Source organism: Mesocricetus auratus, unplaced genomic scaffold (genome assembly GCF_017639785.1).
Source record: "Mesocricetus auratus isolate SY011 unplaced genomic scaffold, BCM_Maur_2.0 Super-Scaffold_100027, whole genome shotgun sequence".
Lineage (NCBI taxonomy): Eukaryota > Metazoa > Chordata > Mammalia > Rodentia > Cricetidae > Mesocricetus > Mesocricetus auratus.
In genome coordinates this window covers 1,889,954-1,908,402 of record NW_024429208.1, presented here as the reverse complement: position 1 = coordinate 1,908,402, position 18,449 = coordinate 1,889,954, and the positions used below count along the sequence as shown (strand labels likewise).

Sequence of the window (18,449 nt, the reverse complement as noted above, 5' to 3'; positions counted from 1 at the left end):
AGACGTCACATGGGAAGTTAGGAACGTCAGCATCAACATGGACACGGGGTTGTTTCGAGCGAGAGGAGACGGGTGAGACAGACGGACACTCTGGACGCGTGGCGGCTGCTTTAGAAACGCCGTTTAGACAGGACATGGCCGGGAAAAGAGAGGAAGTGGCCGGGGATTGCAAAAAGTCCAGCTGCCACAGACAGAGAGGACCTCCAAGGAGGCCCACGGCATAAGACGTTCGGCGAGGGAAAGCAGGGAGTGATTTTCCTCAGTGCTGCAACACGCATCTCGTGCAAAGAGACGAGGACAAGCCAACCACCGGAGTAGCTCACAGCCAACAAAGATCAAACAGGAAGCCGTCCATCCCTGATGGAGAAGGGTGGACTGGGAGCTGCTCTCACTTACGGCTCCTGAGTGAGCGGTCTCCGCAGAGAGGGCAGGGCCAAGCTCCGTCTCCTCCTCACGGTAGTCCCCATAGCCATAGGTGTGACCGTACAGCCCCGTGGTTGGGTCTGTGCCACCCTCCCCATATTCCTCTGCCTGGAAACTGTCGGCTGTGGGGGGGCACCTGGAGATCTGTCTGCTCCTTCCCAAGGATGGGGCGGGGGGGGGGTGGAGAAGTGGATAGATGGGGGGACGCGTTAGGCCTGAGAGGAGGGATCCTCTTGACCCCGGCTTTGACAACTTCTACCCCCAAAGAACCTGAGGGTCATTGGGACTGGGGAGTTTTCTCCCCCCCCACCCCTGAAATGAGCAAGGGGAGGAGCCAGATAAAAGGAAGACTGTTGACCACAAAACAAATGGATGTTTGGAAACGGATGTGGCTGGGGGAAATACTGGAGAACGCGAAGGGTGGCCGGAGGGCTGGACGCAGGACGGTCCACGGACATGACAACAGATGAGGGGACTCTAAGACCCCAAGATAGACAGAGAGGAGAAGAAAGGAAAAAAGTGAGAATGTTGGACAGAAAAACGGGCCCAGGGACGGCACGTGACACAGGAAAAGGGAGCTCATTCGACACCAACATAGAGTCAGAAGACAACGATGACACCGGAAGGGCCACTCGTAGACAAGCAGGTGGGCAGGTCTGGAGTGACCAGAGACGTCTTTAAGTGGGAGCATAAAGAGGCCCCCCGGCCAGGGAGGAGTTCTCATTAGGATGCTTTGGGGAGGGCCCCAGCTGGGTGACAGTTGCGGATGAAGTTACCTCCTCGAGGAATGGCAAGGGGCTGGACTCCAAGACTCCTTCCTCTTCACCCGGGATGAGGTACTAGCCCCAAGGGAGGAGGGAAGGAGTGGGGGGGGTGAGAGGTTAGCAGAAAAGAAAGCAAGGCAGCAGCAACCTTGTCCCCACGGCACGTAGGCTCTGGGATGGCGGGGGGGGGGCGGGGGGAGGGAAATCTCAGATCTTGCAGCCCCTTGGAGGAAGACAGTTTGAAGAGAGTCCAATCTCCAATGTCTGTAAGTTGGGGGGCAAAGATCTAGATGCCCGTTCTACCTGCCGGTAACTGCTGCCTCTGGTCCTGGGGAGGGCCCGGGCAGTGGGGGAGGCTGCCCGCGGAGCTGGGCGTCGGGAGGGGGGAGGCTGGCCGAGGGCTTTGGCAGAGCCTCCAGCTGGAGAGAGCCTCCTGGCTGGTGAGGGGGGCGCCTGCCTGGCTGCGGACCTCTTGGCAGGAGGGTTAGGCTTTCGGGGAGGGGTCCGGCGCCCTCTAGGGGAAGGGGGAGCCCTGCGGTTGGAGCTCTGAGGACGCTGCAGTGGAGAGATGGGGGGTGGGCAGTGAGCAGGTGACCCTGCATAACCTAGTGTCTCTCCCAGAAACGGGGGCTGACGGGGGACTCAGCCTAAGAGATGTTGGCAGGGGGTGCTGGGAGAAAGGGGAGAGGTGCAGGGGGCCCTCGAGTTTACCTGGTAATCGGGGGTGGTCCCCGTAGTCATCACATCGTAATAGGGGGGCTCGTAGTCATAGTTGAGAGGCTCAGAGGGCTGGGAGCAGGGAGGGGAACAGACGGGACAGGGATAGGGAAATTGAAGGCGGGAGATTCAGGAGATGGTGTGGGGTTGGAGGGCGACAGTTGAGGGTGACAGTGAGGAAGGAGAGAGTGACAGCCAGGAAGGAGAGAGTGGGAGAGGAAATGGATTCCCCGTGTGGAAAGAAGCAGACACAATTAAGAGATTGACCCTCCAGGTCTTCAGGTCACTGTCCCCAAAACACATCTGTCACCCAACCACCCAGACCTCCCACACACACACACAACCTAGACCATCCCTCTTCCCATCATCCCCCCTCCCCAAGGCACTTGGCGAGAGCCAGAGACTCTGCTCCCTGTCCCCACTCTTCCAGACCGCCCACCTTTGAGATTCTCTCTGCCCCTAGTCCCTCCCATCACTCCCCACCCCCCATCACTTCTCAGCTTCCTTCTCCTGCCCCCATGCCTCGGGGCTCACCTGTGCCCTAACGTCTTCCAATCTCTTAATTCAAGAAAGGGATGGGAAACCAGAGGCAGACAGGAAGAAGAAGACGGCAGGGCACATAGCTCCCGCCGGGGGTTCTTCACAAGGACTCTTTTTATTTTTAAGTGAAAATAAAAAGCGTTGATGACTGAGGATGGGGAGGAGGGCACGATGGGGGAATCTAAGGAGAGGATGGGATGGAGCAACATGGCGGCGGGGGGGGGGGGGGGAGGGCGGGAGGACCTGCCCTGGAGAACCCCAGTGTCCTCCCCACAACCTTGAAGTCTCGGTTTGCCCAACGCTCTCACCTGTCGCTGGGGCTCCTGGCTCTGCGGCTTATGGAGCCTTGACGGCTGCTTCTTCGGGGATCTCTGGGCTCTGTGAGGCCTCTGGGTCTGAGGTGCGTCCCGCTGTGCCCTCTCACATTCCAGATCCTTCTGTCCACAGGACTGATAGGCAGCTTGGACGCCCGGGACAATGACCAGCTCCTGAACATCGCCCTGCAAAGATATAAGGAGGGGGGAGAAAAAAAAAAAACGATGGAGAGACAGACAGACAGAGGGACTCTCTCCCACCTGCTTCCTTTGGTTAGGCTTCACTGTACTCCAACGATCGGGACAGGAGCCTTCACGGTGTCTGCTGTGGTAGTGACTACCCTCACCCTGCACTTACACAGCTGCTGCCTCGGTTTCTCAATCTTCCCCGCCCTGAGTTTTCTCTTGGACACTCCACTGGGAAGACACCGGGGAAATCAGAGCAGAGCTCTTGTTGTGCTGAGGCTAGCCTGAGGGGCGCAGGCGATGGGTGTCCACAACAGACGTGTGGTCACTTGGCGAAAAGCAGCCCAGAGCGGAGTTCAGCGTAAGCAGAGGTTTAGAGACAGACAGAGGGACTCAGAGACGCGAGAGGGATAGCCTGGGACAAAGCGACTGGGTAGATGGTCAGGCGAGTAAACGGATGAGCAGGTAAGGAGGCTGCGGACATCCAGAGGCAGGCCGGTGGCGTCGGCTGGCCGGGTGGATGAATGGGTGGCGGGCGCATGAAGAGGGGGTTGTCTGTCTGTGGGTGACTGGGCAGGGCAATAAACACACAAATTTGGACCGGTGATGAATGACTGAATAAGCTATATCTTTTTTTTTTTTTTTTTGGTTTTTCGAGACAGGGTTTCTCTGTATTGTTTTGGAGGCTGTCCTGAAACTCGCTCTGTAGACCAGGCTGGCCTCGAACTCACAGAGATTCGCCTGCCTCTGCCTCCCGAGTGCTGGGATTAAAGGTGTGCACCAGCAACGCCCGCCCGGCTAAGCTATATCTTACGCAATGGTCTGGGACTAAGCGGTATCATGGGAGGTCACGACCCGCTTACAGGGACAACGGGAACAGTCAGGAGGACAGTCAGGAGAACAAGCACTTTCATCCCTTTATTTCATATCTCAAAAAAAAAAAGCAATGATGGCTGGGTAGTATTTATCCCTGGCGTACAAATGGACTTTGAGTGCCATCCCACAATGAGGGAAGCTCTCTCAGCCTGGACTCTTGTGGTAGGACCTAGGGCCCTGCCCTGGATGAAATGACAGACTCTGGAGATCCTCCATGGACGGCCTCACCCTCCTTGGGGATCGGAGTGGAGATTGGGTGGAGGACTGGGAGGGGGTTGGTGGGGAGGGTGGGGGAAGGAGGGGAGGGGGAGCTGGGATTGATGTGTGAAGCAAACTTGTTTCTAACTTAAATAAAAAAAAAAAAGGCAATGATGAGCCAGGTCAGGACTAGAACTCATGCCTTCCAACTTCAGACTCAACAAGGCCACCTCCTCCCTGCTCCTATGGTCACACGGGCAGGGCACATAGAGACAGGCACAGCCTTGGGGGCCTTCACCATACAGCATCAGCGACGGTGGGAATTCTGGGAAGGGACCTCTAGAAACGAAGAATGTGTCTCCTTCTGAATCTCAGTGGCAAAGTACTTAGTCCACACAGAGACCTTACACTGCCGTACCTGCGTCTTCCTTCACCACTAGGCGATCAGAACGTGGTATCCGGCTGTGTGGGCGGGTGAGGAAATGGGTGAATGGACGGGCAGAGCAGGAAGGGAGGCGGGTCAGTGGGGGTTCAAGGGCAGTGAGGAGAATGGTGGATGGGTGGACGGACGGATGGACAGATGGATGGATGGATGGATGGATGGATGGATGGATGGATGGATGGGTGGATGGATGGAAAGATGGATGGTGGATGGGTGGACTGATGGATGGACAGATGGATGGATGGATGGGTGGATGGATGGATGGACTGATGGATGGATGAATGGGTGGATGGATGGATGGACGGATGGATGGATGGGTGGATGGATGGATGGACTGATGGATGGATGGAAGGACGGATGGATGGATGGGTGGGTGGACTGATGGATGGATGGAAGGACGGATGGATGGATGGGTGGATGGATGGAAGGATGGATGGATGGATGGATGGGTGGACTGATGGATGGACAGATGGACGGATGGATGGGTGGATGGGTGGATGGATAGACAGATGGTCGGATGGACAGGCCTGTGGGCAAATGAACGGGAGGCACAGAGTAACGGATGCACACTGCTGCCCAGCTATATGGAGGGGCTGATACTCGGTAAGCGTGTGGCTGGAGGGGAGTGGTGGTGCGGTGAGTGGGTGAACCTGCACAGGAGCAGTCGGGCTGTAGGGGATACGTGGCTATGCGAGCTGATGTGTGTGTCCTTGTATGTGTATGCATGAGTCCATGTATGTATACGCATGTGTCCATGTATGTCTAGGTAGATGGAGTGAGCTGATGCGTGTGTCCATGTATGTATATGCATGAGTCCATGTATGTATACACATGTGTCCATGTATGTCTAGGTAGATGGAGTGAGCTGATGTGTGTGTCCATGTATGTATATGCATGTGATCATGTATGTATATGCATGAGTCCATGTATGTATAGGTAGACAAAGTGAGCTGATGCATGAGTCTACGTATGTATATGCATGTGTCCATGTATGCCTAGGTAGACGGAGTGAGCTGATGCATGAGTCCACGTATGTATATGTGTGTGTCCATGTATGTATATGCATGTGTCCATGTATGTCTAGGTAGATGGAGTGAGCTGATGCATGTGTCCACATATGTATAAGTAGATGGAGTAAGCTGATCTGTGTGTCCACGTATGTATACACATGTGTCCACGTATGTCTAGGTAGATGGAGTGAGCTGATGCGTGTGTCCATGTATGTATATGCATGAGTCCATGTATGTATACGCATGTGTCCACATATGTATAGTAGATGGAGTAAGCTGATGCGTGTGTCCATGTATGTATACACATGTGTCCACGTATGTATAGGTAGACGGAGTAAGTGGGTGAGTGGAGGCATGAATAGATGGTGGGCAGGTTAAAGAGACGGGCAGATGAGTGGTTTGAGGAGGGAGGAGTTGTGCCGGGGTAGACGGTCAGGCGTGTAAACGGATGAACAGGTATGCCGGTGCGTGCATCCCGAGGCAGGCCGGTGGTGTCAGCTGGCCACGTGGATGCGTGGGTGGTGGACGCATGAAGAGGGGTGGTCTGTGGGTGACTGGTGATGGGGGCGCGTGAATGAACAAGCAAACGCGTGAAGGAATAGCTCGATGGCGGGCGGCGACCAACGAGTCACCGAGTAAACGGCTATAAACCGTATCTATGTAAGCGGCCTCTTGCTGCCCCTTGTGGGGGGGAATCAGCCCTGAAGACCATAAATGGAGATTTTAAAAAATCCTGGGAAGAAAAAATGAAGGCTTCGGCCCGGGAAGACAGAGGGCTGGAGCCACAGGTGCGGCTTCGGAGACACGGGGGCCGAAGCCGCGCTCCTCAGTCTGCTGCCGCGCTTACCTCGAAGACTTCGTCATCCAGGATGTGGGCTCCGAAGATCACCACCCCGCGGGTGTCCAGCACCGGATTCACACTTCGGGGGAGGGGCCGGGTGACTCGCTTCTTACAGTCCACAATGAGGGTGACAGACTGACCCTTCACGGCCACAGCCACTCGGTGCCACCTAACCGTGGGGCGAGACGCTCACGTGACTGACTGACGCATGCACGTGAAGGCGAGAGTCAACAGGGCTGGGAGACAGCTAGTAGAGGGAGGAGTCTGGCGAGGATAACGGGATTTAAAAAAAATAACAGACAGCAGTGGGGCTGGAGAGGCGGCTCCGTGGTTAAGAGCACTGGCTGCTCTTCCAGAGGACCTGGGCTCAAATCCCGGCACCCACACGGTGGCTCACAATCACCTGTAACTCTACTGCCTGGGGGGGTCTGATCTTCTGGCATCTACAGGTGGCAGGCATGCAGGCGAAACACCCACACACATAAATTAAACTAAAATCGTTAAAGAATTACAAGCAAGGGTTACCACTTATCAGGTGTTTACAGCGAGGGCACCCTGCAACCATTTCCTAGTTGGGGTGGCGCATGTGATGATCCTTATAGACATAGAAACTAAGGCTCAAAAAGATAGGTCCTCTTCCAGCGTGCCAGCAGGTACCTTTCTTGTTTTTGTTTGTTTTTTGTTTGTTGGTTGGTTGGTTGGTTTTTCGAGACAGGGTTTCTCTCTGTCTCTCTCTTTGGAGGCTGTCCTGGAACTAGCTCTTGTAGACCAGGCTGGCCTCGAACTCACAGAGACCTGCCCGCCTCTGCCTCCCGAGTGCTGGGATTAAATGCGTGAGGCGTCACCAACGCCCGGACAGCAGGTACCGTTTTATTCCCATTCCTAGACATAGACTCCGAGACCCAAACCCTAATCAAGAAGTGACGAGTTCAAGCAGCGGGCTAGTGTGGGGGTTGGGGGGGGTGAGGCTGACAGCATGGGTCAGGCAGGCCAAAGGGGACAAACTTACTTGCCATCTGCTAGGTTGAGGCCTCGGAAAACGGGCTGAGAGGGGGCTTGTGGCCGTCCCCTCTGGTCCTCATACAGGAAGCGGACGGGGCGGCCGAGCTCGAGGCCCAGCTGCTGGACCCCCTGTACACTATATAGGGTCAAGAGGGGAGCCTGGAGGCCAGGGCGGGTCCGGACGACGGTCACCAGGGAGAAATCTCTGGGGAAGCCTCCTGGTGCCCCGGGGAGAGAGAGAGAGACATACACACAGATGGAGTGAGAGGTGAAGAGACCCCCCAAACTTCACCTCCCCCCTCCCCATCTCACTGCCCAAACCTGGGAAGAGCTGGCGGGTGGGCGCGCTGAGCTGGGCGGGTCGTGACACGCGGTAGGCCACATCAGACGGGCAGAGCCCTTTTGATTTCCGGACACCATCAGGAAGGGAGGGGAACCTCAGGGCGCGCAGTAAATCCACAGAGGGTGCACCTGGGAGAGTCAGGGCGCAGAGCAGAGCGTGCCTCAATAGGGAACACCCAGTTCTCCTCCTATTCAGTCCCCCTTACGCTCTGAAAGGGCCCTATCCGGGATGGGAAGCAAAGTGACCCAGAGTGGCGGCGGCTGTGCTGCTAGCCCTGGCTGGCGAGCAACTCCACGCTCTCGTGCCCTCCCTCTCGGGGCATCTGGGCCTCAGAGCGCGTGCGCACGCGCGCTGCCTCTAAGCTGTGAATCTCAGTTAAGACCTCTCACTGTCATCTCCTGCCCCCCCCCCGCCTCCCCTTCCCTCTCTGCCCCTGCGCTCCTGCGTGTACACCTGTCGGACCCCCCATCCCTCTTCTGCTTTCCCTTCTCCCCCCACGCCCTGCCCATCCTTTTCTCTCTCCCTCCCTCTCTGTATCTCCCGGTTCCTGGCTTCCTGGCATCATCTGCTTGGTCTCTAGCACAAACAACATCTGGGCGATCGATCATCCTGGGCACAGGGAGGCCAGAGGGGCGGCCGTGTTGAGAGGGGTCTTCCCGCCGCTGCCGCTCAAGTCTGGGTTGGGATGGGGGCAGGGCAGCTCTGACTGGACTAAGGAAGGGGATGGAAGAACAGGGCGACCCCAGACGCCTCTGCCCCCAGGCTTGGTGAATAGGTTTGGGGATGACTGGGGGGGGGGGAGCTGAAGCTGCCACGCAGAACAGGAGCGGGGCCAGGGCCCCGAGCCACACATCTGTGGATGCCATCAGAGTTCTTGCCCAAACCCCGGGCAGGCTCCCCACACCTGGACCCTCGGTCCTGCCCTTCCATCCCCCACCATCTCAAGTCTGCCAGGTCTCCTTGGATTTCGGCTTCCGGGGCCCAAACTCCCTGGTCTCACACCACCCGCGGCTGAGAGCTCCCACAGAGGGGGCTCTTGAGTGTTGGTAGAGGCGTGGGGCGGGGCAGAGGGCCAGGGCAGTCAGGAGAGCAGAGCTGGGCGGGGTGGATGAGGTGGGGTGGGCAGGAGAGAAAAGGCCCTTTGAGTCCAGGAGCTGAGGAAACCGCGACCTTCCCCCGCCCCTGAGGAGCCTGGCCCCCAAGTGTGGCGGCTCTGCAAACACTGACACACAAGGGCAGCTTTGAGAGAGGAAGGTGAGGGAGACCGAGACACAGAGACTCACAGAGACACCCACCCTCCCCAGGCCAAGGAGACCTTGGAGATCCCCACCCTCCACCAAGGCCCAGTGGAGGACAGTTCCGCACCATGCCCACAGCCCGCCCCCCTCAAGCCACATACTAACCCCACTGCCTCAGACCCGTTGGCACCCCACCAATTGCCCTGAGCCCCCAAATGCCTGTCCTCAGGAATTCTTAGTCGCCCATCTCCCTGGACTCCCTCCTCCACCCACTCAGCTCCCAAATAAGAGACAGTTATCTTGGTCAGTCCCCTGCACTTCATTTTTTTCCTCTGTTATTTCTTTGGTCTAATCTATATCCCTTACACTGTCACTCTGCATATTTTCTCCCCAGAGAAGAGAAAACATGAATAATGGAGATATATACAAAGTCAGCTCCTGCCTCCCCCCCCCCCCCCATTCTGGGAGAGAGGAGCTCATTCTCTCCTGCTTGGACCCGCAACTCCCAGACTCTACTCTGACACCAAACCCTTTTTTCTAGGAGCCTTTCCCCTCTGGGGGAGAAAACGGGGAAAGATTGGACCTGTGGACACCAGGGTCCCAGAGGAGTCGGGCTGGCCGGAGGGGGAGGGGAGGGGCAGGAATGCAAAGAGTCGGCTCTGGCCTCGGACACCTGATCCTGGCCTGTCCAGCGGCCGTCCTGTTGGCAGCCAGCCCCGGTGCTCCCTAGAGCCAGCCGCGTGGCAGCATCCAGGGCACAGGGAGGGGGTGGGGGACCCAAACAGGACCGGATGGTGAAGGTAGCCTCCTAGGCTCTGACCTACACATGTCTGTCCTGATCCCCTTACCCATCAGCCCTGGTATTCACTGCCTCGACATCAGCAAAGCCTGGACAAGACTGGCTTTGGGCATCCTCGGGTCTTTCTAGGGACCCAAGCCAAGAGCCCAACTTGCTCAGGCTCTGGGCTGTGGTCCCCATCCGGTGGCATTACCTGCCCTCCACCGGTCATTTCAAGGAGGAAGACAGTCCCATATTGGCTTCAAGGAACTCAAGTGTTCATCCTTCATCCTAAACCCTGGTCACCCCAAATCCCTTTCTTAAGACTCAGACACTCCTACTCTAGGTATCTGTGGTCCCTTCCAGGCAGATGCTCCAACCTCCAGCCGACTGACACCCAGGCAGGACTCCTCTTACCTGCCCATCCCGGGGCAGCACTCAGCCCCAGCACCAGAGGTAGGAGTAGTAGGAGGCGGTGGCAGCCGCTGCCCCGCTCCATGGCTCAGAATGCCGGGTCCGAGACCCAGACAGCCCTGGTGCCGACGGTAGACAGAGCGTGCTGAGCCTTGGAACCAGGACCCAGGGATGTCAGCAGCTCTCGGCGGCCAGGTCCATGCAGCAAGATGCTGTTGGGGGTACCTCCGCTTGTCACTGCTGCTTGCTCCTCGGTGGCCGCTACTGTGTGCCCCTGGCCACCCTGGCAGCTCAGAGACCCCAGCTCGCCCCCGCCCCTAGGTCCGGCCCCCGCCTCTAGCTGCCCGCCCACAGCCACCAAGGGGAAACCCCACCCCCGATCTCCACCTGGGCAGGGGAGTGTGGGGGCGAGAACCGCTCCTCACTCGCTGGCCCTGGAACCGTGCACTCCTACTCCTGGAGGGATTAGGTGGCCTGTGTGCGCCCTAGGATTGTCTTTGGGGGAACACAAGGTATCTTCTCTAGGCCTTCCTTTTTAGGACCCCATGGTCCGGTCACACATCCTACGGACCCCCGCCCTTGGGGACCCAGAGCCCCTCTGTAGAGTCCGGGGAGGGACTCGGGGCACAGTGGGACATAAGGGGCGGGACTACAGGCGACCGCCCCACGCCCACTCGTAATCAGGTCTCCGTAATTACCTCCTCCATCCCGCCCCATGTAATTACAGAGCAACCCTGGGCGGGGTGTTTATAGACCCGGCTATAGATAGCGACCCAAACGTGGGGGGGCGTGGGGTCGCCTCGCTTCGGCCAGAGATGGGCAAGCTGGCTAACCGCCCAAGGAGATAGAAATACTGGACTGGGTAAAACAGTGAAAAGGGGCACAGGACTGTGACCAGGGGACAAGCGATGCTGCTACAAGGGTCTGGCTAAAGGGTCACTCGGGGACGTGGCCGCTCCAGGAGGGGCGTGTGGAGACCAGCGCACCCCTCCGTGTGGGCACGGCGCCGGGTCTGCCCGGAGCCTGCGGCGCAGCCGGGAGAAAGCTGGAGAGAGGAGACACCGCCCGCTGGCGGGGAGGGCATCGCGAACAAGGCGCCTTTGAGAAGCAGCCGCCTCCCTCCTCCGTGGGCAGCCCCGCCCCCGCCCTGGCACACCCTCTCCCCCTCCCGACAAAGCGCGCCTTGTGTCCCCCCCCCCCTGCGCTGCCTCTGCAGCCCCAGGGAGCCCAGGGAGCAAGGCAGTGTTTCTCACCCAATATCCCTACACCTAGCCGATGCCACGGTGCCCGCCGCCCAGTCACCTCAGTCCATAAAACGGCTACTTTAACTGGAAGGCGAGTTTATGTGTGAGAGGGGGGAGGGACCCCCAAGAGACCCGGGGCTAAAACCATGCAGCCCAGCACCCATCTCTGAAAGCAGGCCACCCCCACAGCCTGTGTGCTGAGGAGCAGGGACAGCGCCACCCAAATCAGCGGCCCGGTCACAGCCCAGACCCCTTCCAGGTGAGGGAGTCAGCCACAGGGACAGACCACCCGAGGGGCCTCCTTGCCCACAGGCCGCCTCCAGCCGTGGCACTGACGTCAACCCGGGGATGTACAGTACTTCTTTGAGTCTAACTCCCAGTCTCTCCTCAAGGAAATTAAAAATAGCCGTCAGCTCCTCCATCTCCATCGGCCCCTTCACCATACCCTTTATTCGTCAGTCTGACTGCAGGAGCTGCATGAAGGGGGCTGACAGGCGGAGGCGGGCGCCCTCCCTCTGCCCCCCCTCTGTCAAGTTGGGGGGATGAAGGGCCATCAGCTTGGGGGGGCCTGCCCCTCGACACCCTTTCCAGAGGAGCTCCAGTCCACTCTTGAGAAGGGCGCGGGGTCCCCGCGCGCAGGGAGCAGGGCCAGTGCTTTGTGCTGGGGGAGCCAGGGTGAGAATCGCCCACGTCAGGGAGACCCCGGCAAATTCAGAGACTCAAGGCCACTGAAGGTAGACATGTGGTCGTCAAAGGGATCTGGGGTCCCTTCCGACGTGGAGACCAGGCAAACGCTGCTCAGGGTCACCAGGTTCCTTGCAGGCTGCCCTCCTCCTCTGGGCGCCATCTGCCCACGGCTCTGGTTGGGCCCTCGGCCCCTCCCACCCTGCCCAGGCTCGAGCCCTCTCCCACGGAGGTGGCACTCCCCACAGCTGAGGGGCGCACGCACACACGCACGCACGCGTGAGTCTGAGTTCAGGCCAGCTGGTGGGGAGCCTCGAGCATCTCCATGAGGAAGGTGTCAATGGGGGTGTCGCCGATGAGCTTGAAGAAGAACAGGTGCTCCAGACACTTGAGGCCGATGGAGCGCAGGGCCGGAAGACGCAGCAGCAGCTTGGCGAACCTGGGGTGGGGCGGGAGGGAGTGAGAGCAGGCACCCATCAGGCCCTCGCCCAGAGGGCCGCAGCCCTGAAGCCCCTCCTGGACACACTGCAGCCTGGCACTCTCTGTGGGCCGCAGCCCTGAAGCCCCTCCTCTCACCGGCCCTGCTGCTCCGGGTACTTCTGCTTGCAGTAGGTCTCCAGGGACGCGTACACCTTCTCCCGCAGGACCTCCACCTCTCCGGGGTTGGAGAGGCCCTTGGCATCTGGGATGGTAGAAGGGGGAGAGCCAGGGGAGGAGGGCAGGTGAGTCAGGTCGGGACAGACATGCAGCGGGGCCCTCAGGGCGATGCCCCTCAGGGAAGTGAGGCCCCTTGGGTTTGTGCAGCCCGGCCAGAAGGGGAGGTATCAGTGAATGTTTTTTGGGGGGGTTAGTTAAGAGACGTGTGGGCTGCGGGTCTTACTGGGGGTGGGGAGAGACGCTGTTGGAGAAAAGGGGACTCCAGCCGGGCAGGGCTGGCTGCCTTGGGCCGAGAGGCTGGGCGGCCTCCTCTTACCTGGATTGAACAGAATGATTGCCCGCAGGCAGCCAAGCTCTGTCTTGTCCATCCTCATGTCACGCATTTTGGACACTAGCTCTGTCAGCACCCTGGAGAGGGACCTGCAGGTCACTCAAAGGTCACAGCTCAGCCAGCCTTGGACACGGACCAGCCTGTAGCCCCACCCCTTCTAGCTACAGGACAGCCTGGCCAAGGGCCACTGACCGATCAAAGATGGCTCCCACGCCTGCGGAATGGGCTGAGTTTCTGTGCACATGAAGACCCGTGGCCAGGAGGATGCCATCTCGGACATCGATGGACCGATGGGAGAAGGAGGCAATGAGGAGCTCGTTCCAGCCTAGGGGCCAGAGTGCGCCAAGGGTCAGCAGCCAGACACCAGGCCGCGGGGCGGGGCCCAGGCCACAGAGAAAATAGCGGGCAAGCTCCCTGATCATGCAAGAGAAGGGAGGCTACTAGGGTCCCCGAAGGTCAGGAGGACACAGAGGGGTCACAGGGTCACTGACCTGCCCGCAGCAGTATGACCTGGTCATCCAGGGGCAGGGAGGAGAAGTGTGGGATCCTCTTCGCCCACTCAACGAGCGTGAACAGCTGTCTGTCAGCCGCCTGGCAGATGTTAGTCACTGGGTCATTTGGCTGCAGAGACCAGGAGGTGCACGGGAAGGGTGGAGACACCTTCCTTGGCGGAGGCTTTGACACCCCGCTTTATCCCTTCAGGCCCCGTCGGAACCCGTCTCTGTAACTCATTCAGACTCCTCTCTGCTCTGGACTTTCCCGTGGGGGCGGTGGGAGCAGAGGCGAGGGCGCAGTCACCCCACATCAGAGACAGACTCCTGAGACAGGGTCTCGCTGCTGCGTGGTCCCGGCCGGCCCGGAACTCGCTATGTAGACCAGGCTGGCCTTGAACACACTTTGGAGATCCACCTGCCTCCCGGCCTCCCGAGTGCTGGATTATAGGCGAGCGCCGCCACGCCGGACTCGCCTCAGACAGGGAGAGGCCTTCCAGTACGGGGGTCACGCCTGGACTCCTTCCCCAGCCCCCACCCGAGGGAGGAGGGATCGACCCCACACTCACGCTGCTGCCGCTCCCCCCGGTGCCCCCGGGACCCTCAACGCCTTGGTCACTCTTCTGCTCCACGGCGAGCTCTGCCTCCAGGATCCTGTCCACCGGCATCTCCTCGGGGGCGCCCCCAGCCCCGTCCCCATCCCCGTCTTTGTCTTTGCCCCGCTGCCGCTCCTCCTGGACCGCTGTGGGGGGGGGGGGTAAGAAGGAGGGGGAGGTGCCAAGTCAGACGCCAACTGTGAGTCTGACTGATGTCCCTTGGGAGACACAGCAACTAGAGACGGTTAGAGACTGGGGTGGCCCCCCCAGAGCAACCGCCAAGCTCGCACAAGACCCCATCACCACAAATGGATACACGGGTAAGTAAATAAATAGGCAGATAAGCGGGTCCAGCTGGTAATGGAAGGGTGAAAGAATCAGAGAAGAATCTGCCTTTAAATAGGGCTGACTGGGCTGGAGAGACGGCTCAGAGGTTAAGAGCCTTGGCTGCTCTTCCAGAGAACCTGAGTTCAATTCCCTGCAAGTCACATAGTGGCTCACAGCCATCTGTAATGAGATCTGGTGCCCTCTTCTGTCATGTAGGTGTCTATGCAGGCAAAACACTATGCATATAATAAATAAATGAATTGAAAAAAATAGGGTAGCCGGGCGTTGGTGGCGCACACCTTTAATCCCAGCACTCGGGAGGCAGAGGCAGGCGGATCTCTGTGAGTTCGAGACCAGCCTGGACTACCGAGCGAGTTCCAGGACAGCCTCCAAAGCCACAGAGAAACCCTGTCTCAAAAACAAAAACAAAAAAAGGGTACATGATATGCTAAAAAAAAATGCTGACGTGCTTTGACATGCACTGGGGTGTCTTATGGCCTTGTGGGTTCCTGCCCCCACGTTTAAGGATGAGGAAGCTGAGGTTAAAGACATTAAATAGCCCCCTAAATTCACACAATATACGGCCAGTTCCACGACTGACTCCAGGCATGCCTGACAGCAACCCCTATGCTCTGCTGACTCAGGACGATGGATGCCACGACACTGATGACCCTGGCCCAGGTCTTGATGACACTGATGACCCTGGCCCAGGTCTTGATGACACTGATGACCCTGGCCCAGGTCTTGATGACACTGATGACCCTGGCCCAGGTCTTGATGACACTGATGACCCTGGCCCAGGTCTTAATGACACTGATGACCCTGGCCCAGGTCTTGATGACACTGATGACCCTGGCCCAGGTCTTGATGACACTGATGACCCTGGCCCAGGTCTTGATGACACTGATGACCCTGGCCCAGGTCTCTGGAGGTATGTGTTCTGAGTCCAGTCCTGCCACGCTGCTGCTGTGACCTTGGGGAAGCCAAGATTCCTGTTCTTTAAAGCGGGGATCGGACTAAAATAAGCCCTAAAGTGTCTCCTAGAATTCCGGGGATGGGGGTCTACTTAGAGACGGAGAAGAGACAGGCCAAGACCTGACCTCTTCGGTGATTCCGGGAGACCGGAGAGAGGACAGGGGATCAAACGGAGACAGGTGCTGTGTGAAGAGGAGACGAGAGAACAGAGGCCCGTCTTGGGTAAGATCAAAGCACACTGGGAGAGCCCACAGCGTCACAGGGTTAACCCCGAGGAGCAACTGTTAAGATAGAAACTCGGAGACACAGCGAGGTACCCAGGACCAAGCCGAGGACAGGTAAAAGAAAAAAATTTCGCTCCCTGGAGGGTGGGAGGGAAGGGGTGTGTGTGTGAGAGAGAGAGAGACAGAGACACAGAGAGAGAGACAGACAGAGAGAGAGAGGGAGGGAGGGAGGGAGGGAGGGAGGGAGGGAGGGAGGGAGGGAGGGAGGGAGGGAGGGAGGGAGGGAGGGAGGGAGGGATTTCCCTCCTGTAGATAGTCCCATTCCTCCACTGGGCTCTCCCGCAGGGTGTGAGAAGGGCTTGTGCCCGCAGGCCGGGCGGGGCAGTCCTTACCCTCCCTCTTCATGCCAGTGGCCAGGCACTTCTGGTAGCGGCAGTACTGACAGCGGTTCCTCTGGCGCTTGTCCACCGTGCAGTCTTTGTTATCGCGGCAGGAGTAGGTCAGGTCCTTCCGAATGGTGCGTTTGAAGAACCCCTTGCAGCCCTCACAGCTGTAAACTCCGTAGTGCTTGCCTACAGGGGGAAGCGTGGCAGGGAGACGGCCCGTTACCGAGTCCCTCGACAACCGGCACACAGGGGGAACAAAGTCTAAATCCTCCCCAGACACAGAGCATCGCGCCGAAGCTGACAGATAACCCAGTCTACTCCTCGGCCACCAGAGCCCCTGTGCCGAGTCCCTTTCCCTGCGTCTGATAACGGCTCTGAGGTCCCACGGGCGCCCCACCCACGCACGCACGCACGGGCAGTGGCAAGCAGCGCACACCCTCTCCTCCCCTGCACCTGTGCGGAGCCCCATACCTGAGCTCCGGTCCCCGCAGATTGCACAGAGACGTTTGCCAGCCCCGGGGCCACCGGGAGGGGGTGGGCAGTGCAGGCCCCGGACCCCCAGGACCGGTGGCTTCACATCTTCGGGGGGGCCAGACCCACCCCCAGGGAGCGACACTGTGGAGTTAATCTGGGATGGGAGGAAACACGGAAATCACGGGAGGAAACCGTTCCCTACCTCTAAGCAGGCCCCCTACGACTGCCCATGGCAGAGGGTACTAGCGACACTGTGCTCTAATGTCAAGGCCTTCCCGGGAGTGTAACCCCGAGAATGGACATCCATCCACCCTTCCGCAACTGTGTGACGCGGCGGCCCCGGAGGGCACACGTCTTGCAAGGGCAGCAAGTCACTGTGAGTTGCAGAGGACATCACAGATAACACTCCCTTTGGGCTTCGAGTTTTTTGTTTTGTTTTGAGAATAGGGCTAGGGAGAAGCACGCACCAAAACAAGAGTTTACTCGAGGCAGAGCAAGGGGGTCTGAGGCCTCCGGGCCTGCTAGGAGACCAGGAAGTGAGAGCGAGCGGAGGGAGAGGCGATAAGCAGGTGGCAACCTCTCACCTGAGGGCTGCTGACGGGCCCGGAGAATCCTGGGGGAGCCGGAGGGGGCAGACCAGGGGACCCCATGGAAGAGCTGATGACTGGGAACGGGGAGCCCAGCGGAGGGGGTGGCATTGGAGGCGGAGGTCCCGAAGGGGTGAGAGGTGGGCCAGGGGGGAGGCGACGGCGGGATCCCCTGGGAGAGGGGGTTGGGGGAGGAGCTGTCTGGGCTTCGGGAATCTGAGAGGCGGGGGACACACACGGGCAGACACACAGAGACGGGAGAGACCGGAAGACGAGAGTTGAGTCTGTGCATCATCCGAAACGGACACTTTTTAATTCTCCCCGACCCCACGCCACACAGCCCACAGCCCCCCGAGAGTTAGGAAACGCTGAGGTGCCAAAACGACAATTGCACTCCCAGGAATCGCGAGCGAAGGGGGTGGGGGGGACCAGGCGGTTCCGGCGGAGACTACCGGGTCACCCCCAAACTGACCTCGAGGGGGAGGGGGAGGATGGAGAAACACGTGGGGTGGGGGGGTGGACCAGGGAAGCCCTCGTCCCCAACTCAGCACACGGGGAGCGCGGAGGAGACACCCGGGCCCCCGGGGCGCAGCAGGCTCGGCCTTCGGACGCCCCGGGTCCTCCCCACGCCCCGGTGGCTCGCACGCTCGCCCGGCGCGGCCGCCGCACCTGCAGGGCGGAAGCTCCCCCGCCGCGCCGCGCCCCGCCCCGGGGGAGGGCGCGATGTGTTTACAAACAAGGGGGCGGGGGCGCGGGGACGGGGACGGGGGCCGCCGGCGGGGACCCGCGGGACACTCACCCCGCCCGCTGTCGCCCATCCCGTCCCGGCCAGCCTCCCCCCGGCTCCGGCTCCGCCTCCGGCTCCGGGCTTTGCTGCTCTCCGGTCGCGGTCGCCGCCGCCGCCGCCGCCGCCGCGGGATCCAGCCAGGGCCGCCGCCGCCGCCACCGGGACGCGACCCCACAATGCATCTCTTTCCGCACCCCCACCGGCCCACACTGCCCCGCGGCATGCCGCGGCGGGAGGAAGGGCGGGCGAGCCGCCCAAGACATGACGCCGGGGCGGGGTGGGGTGGGGGAGGCGCGCGCGAAGGGGCTGAGCGGGAGGCGGCGGGGGTGGGGGGGATGACCACCCGAGGGGGAGCCGCGAGGGCTCGGGGGAGCTGCGGCAGGCAGCGCGGCTCAGGCGCCCCGCTCGGCCCGGCCAGGCCGTGACGGCGCCGCCGCGGCCGCCATCTTGGTGCAGACGGGAAGTCTCCCGCGAGGCCCCGCCCCCTGGCCGAGGGGTGGTGGTGGTGGGCGGGGCACGCAGAGGAGGCGGGCCCTCCGCCCGTCCGTCAGTCAGCGCCCTCGCCCCGGGCCGGCCCTGCCCTGGGATGACCCCGGGCTG

General features: G+C 60.0%; 2 protein-coding genes across 2 annotated transcripts in view; both read right to left on the bottom strand.

The window, feature by feature from the left end:
* Col11a2 (collagen type XI alpha 2 chain) overlaps window positions 1–10,370 on the bottom strand; it is a 31,413-nt gene extending 21,043 nt beyond the window's left edge. The window contains 9 exon segments of the mRNA XM_040732140.1: window positions 397–555; window positions 557–577; window positions 1,200–1,262; window positions 1,899–1,976; window positions 2,753–2,944; window positions 6,318–6,480; window positions 7,321–7,531; window positions 7,635–7,784; window positions 10,090–10,370. Coding sequence (XP_040588074.1) covers window positions 397–555; window positions 557–577; window positions 1,200–1,262; window positions 1,899–1,976; window positions 2,753–2,944; window positions 6,318–6,480; window positions 7,321–7,531; window positions 7,635–7,784; window positions 10,090–10,171 — 1,119 coding nt within the window. The 5' untranslated portion in view covers window positions 10,172–10,370.
* Window positions 10,371–11,753: 1,383 nt separating this feature from the next.
* On the bottom strand, window positions 11,754–18,310 carry Rxrb (retinoid X receptor beta). Its single transcript, XM_040732435.1, is given in 12 exon segments — window positions 11,754–12,453; window positions 12,591–12,696; window positions 12,988–13,079; window positions 13,195–13,327; window positions 13,494–13,623; window positions 14,063–14,235; window positions 16,008–16,187; window positions 16,473–16,629; window positions 17,060–17,215; window positions 17,217–17,278; window positions 17,862–17,901; window positions 17,903–18,310. Coding segments are annotated over 12 exon segments (1,587 nt in total). The 5' UTR covers window positions 18,113–18,310; the 3' UTR covers window positions 11,754–12,305.
* Between the last annotated feature and the right edge of the window lie 139 nt (window positions 18,311–18,449).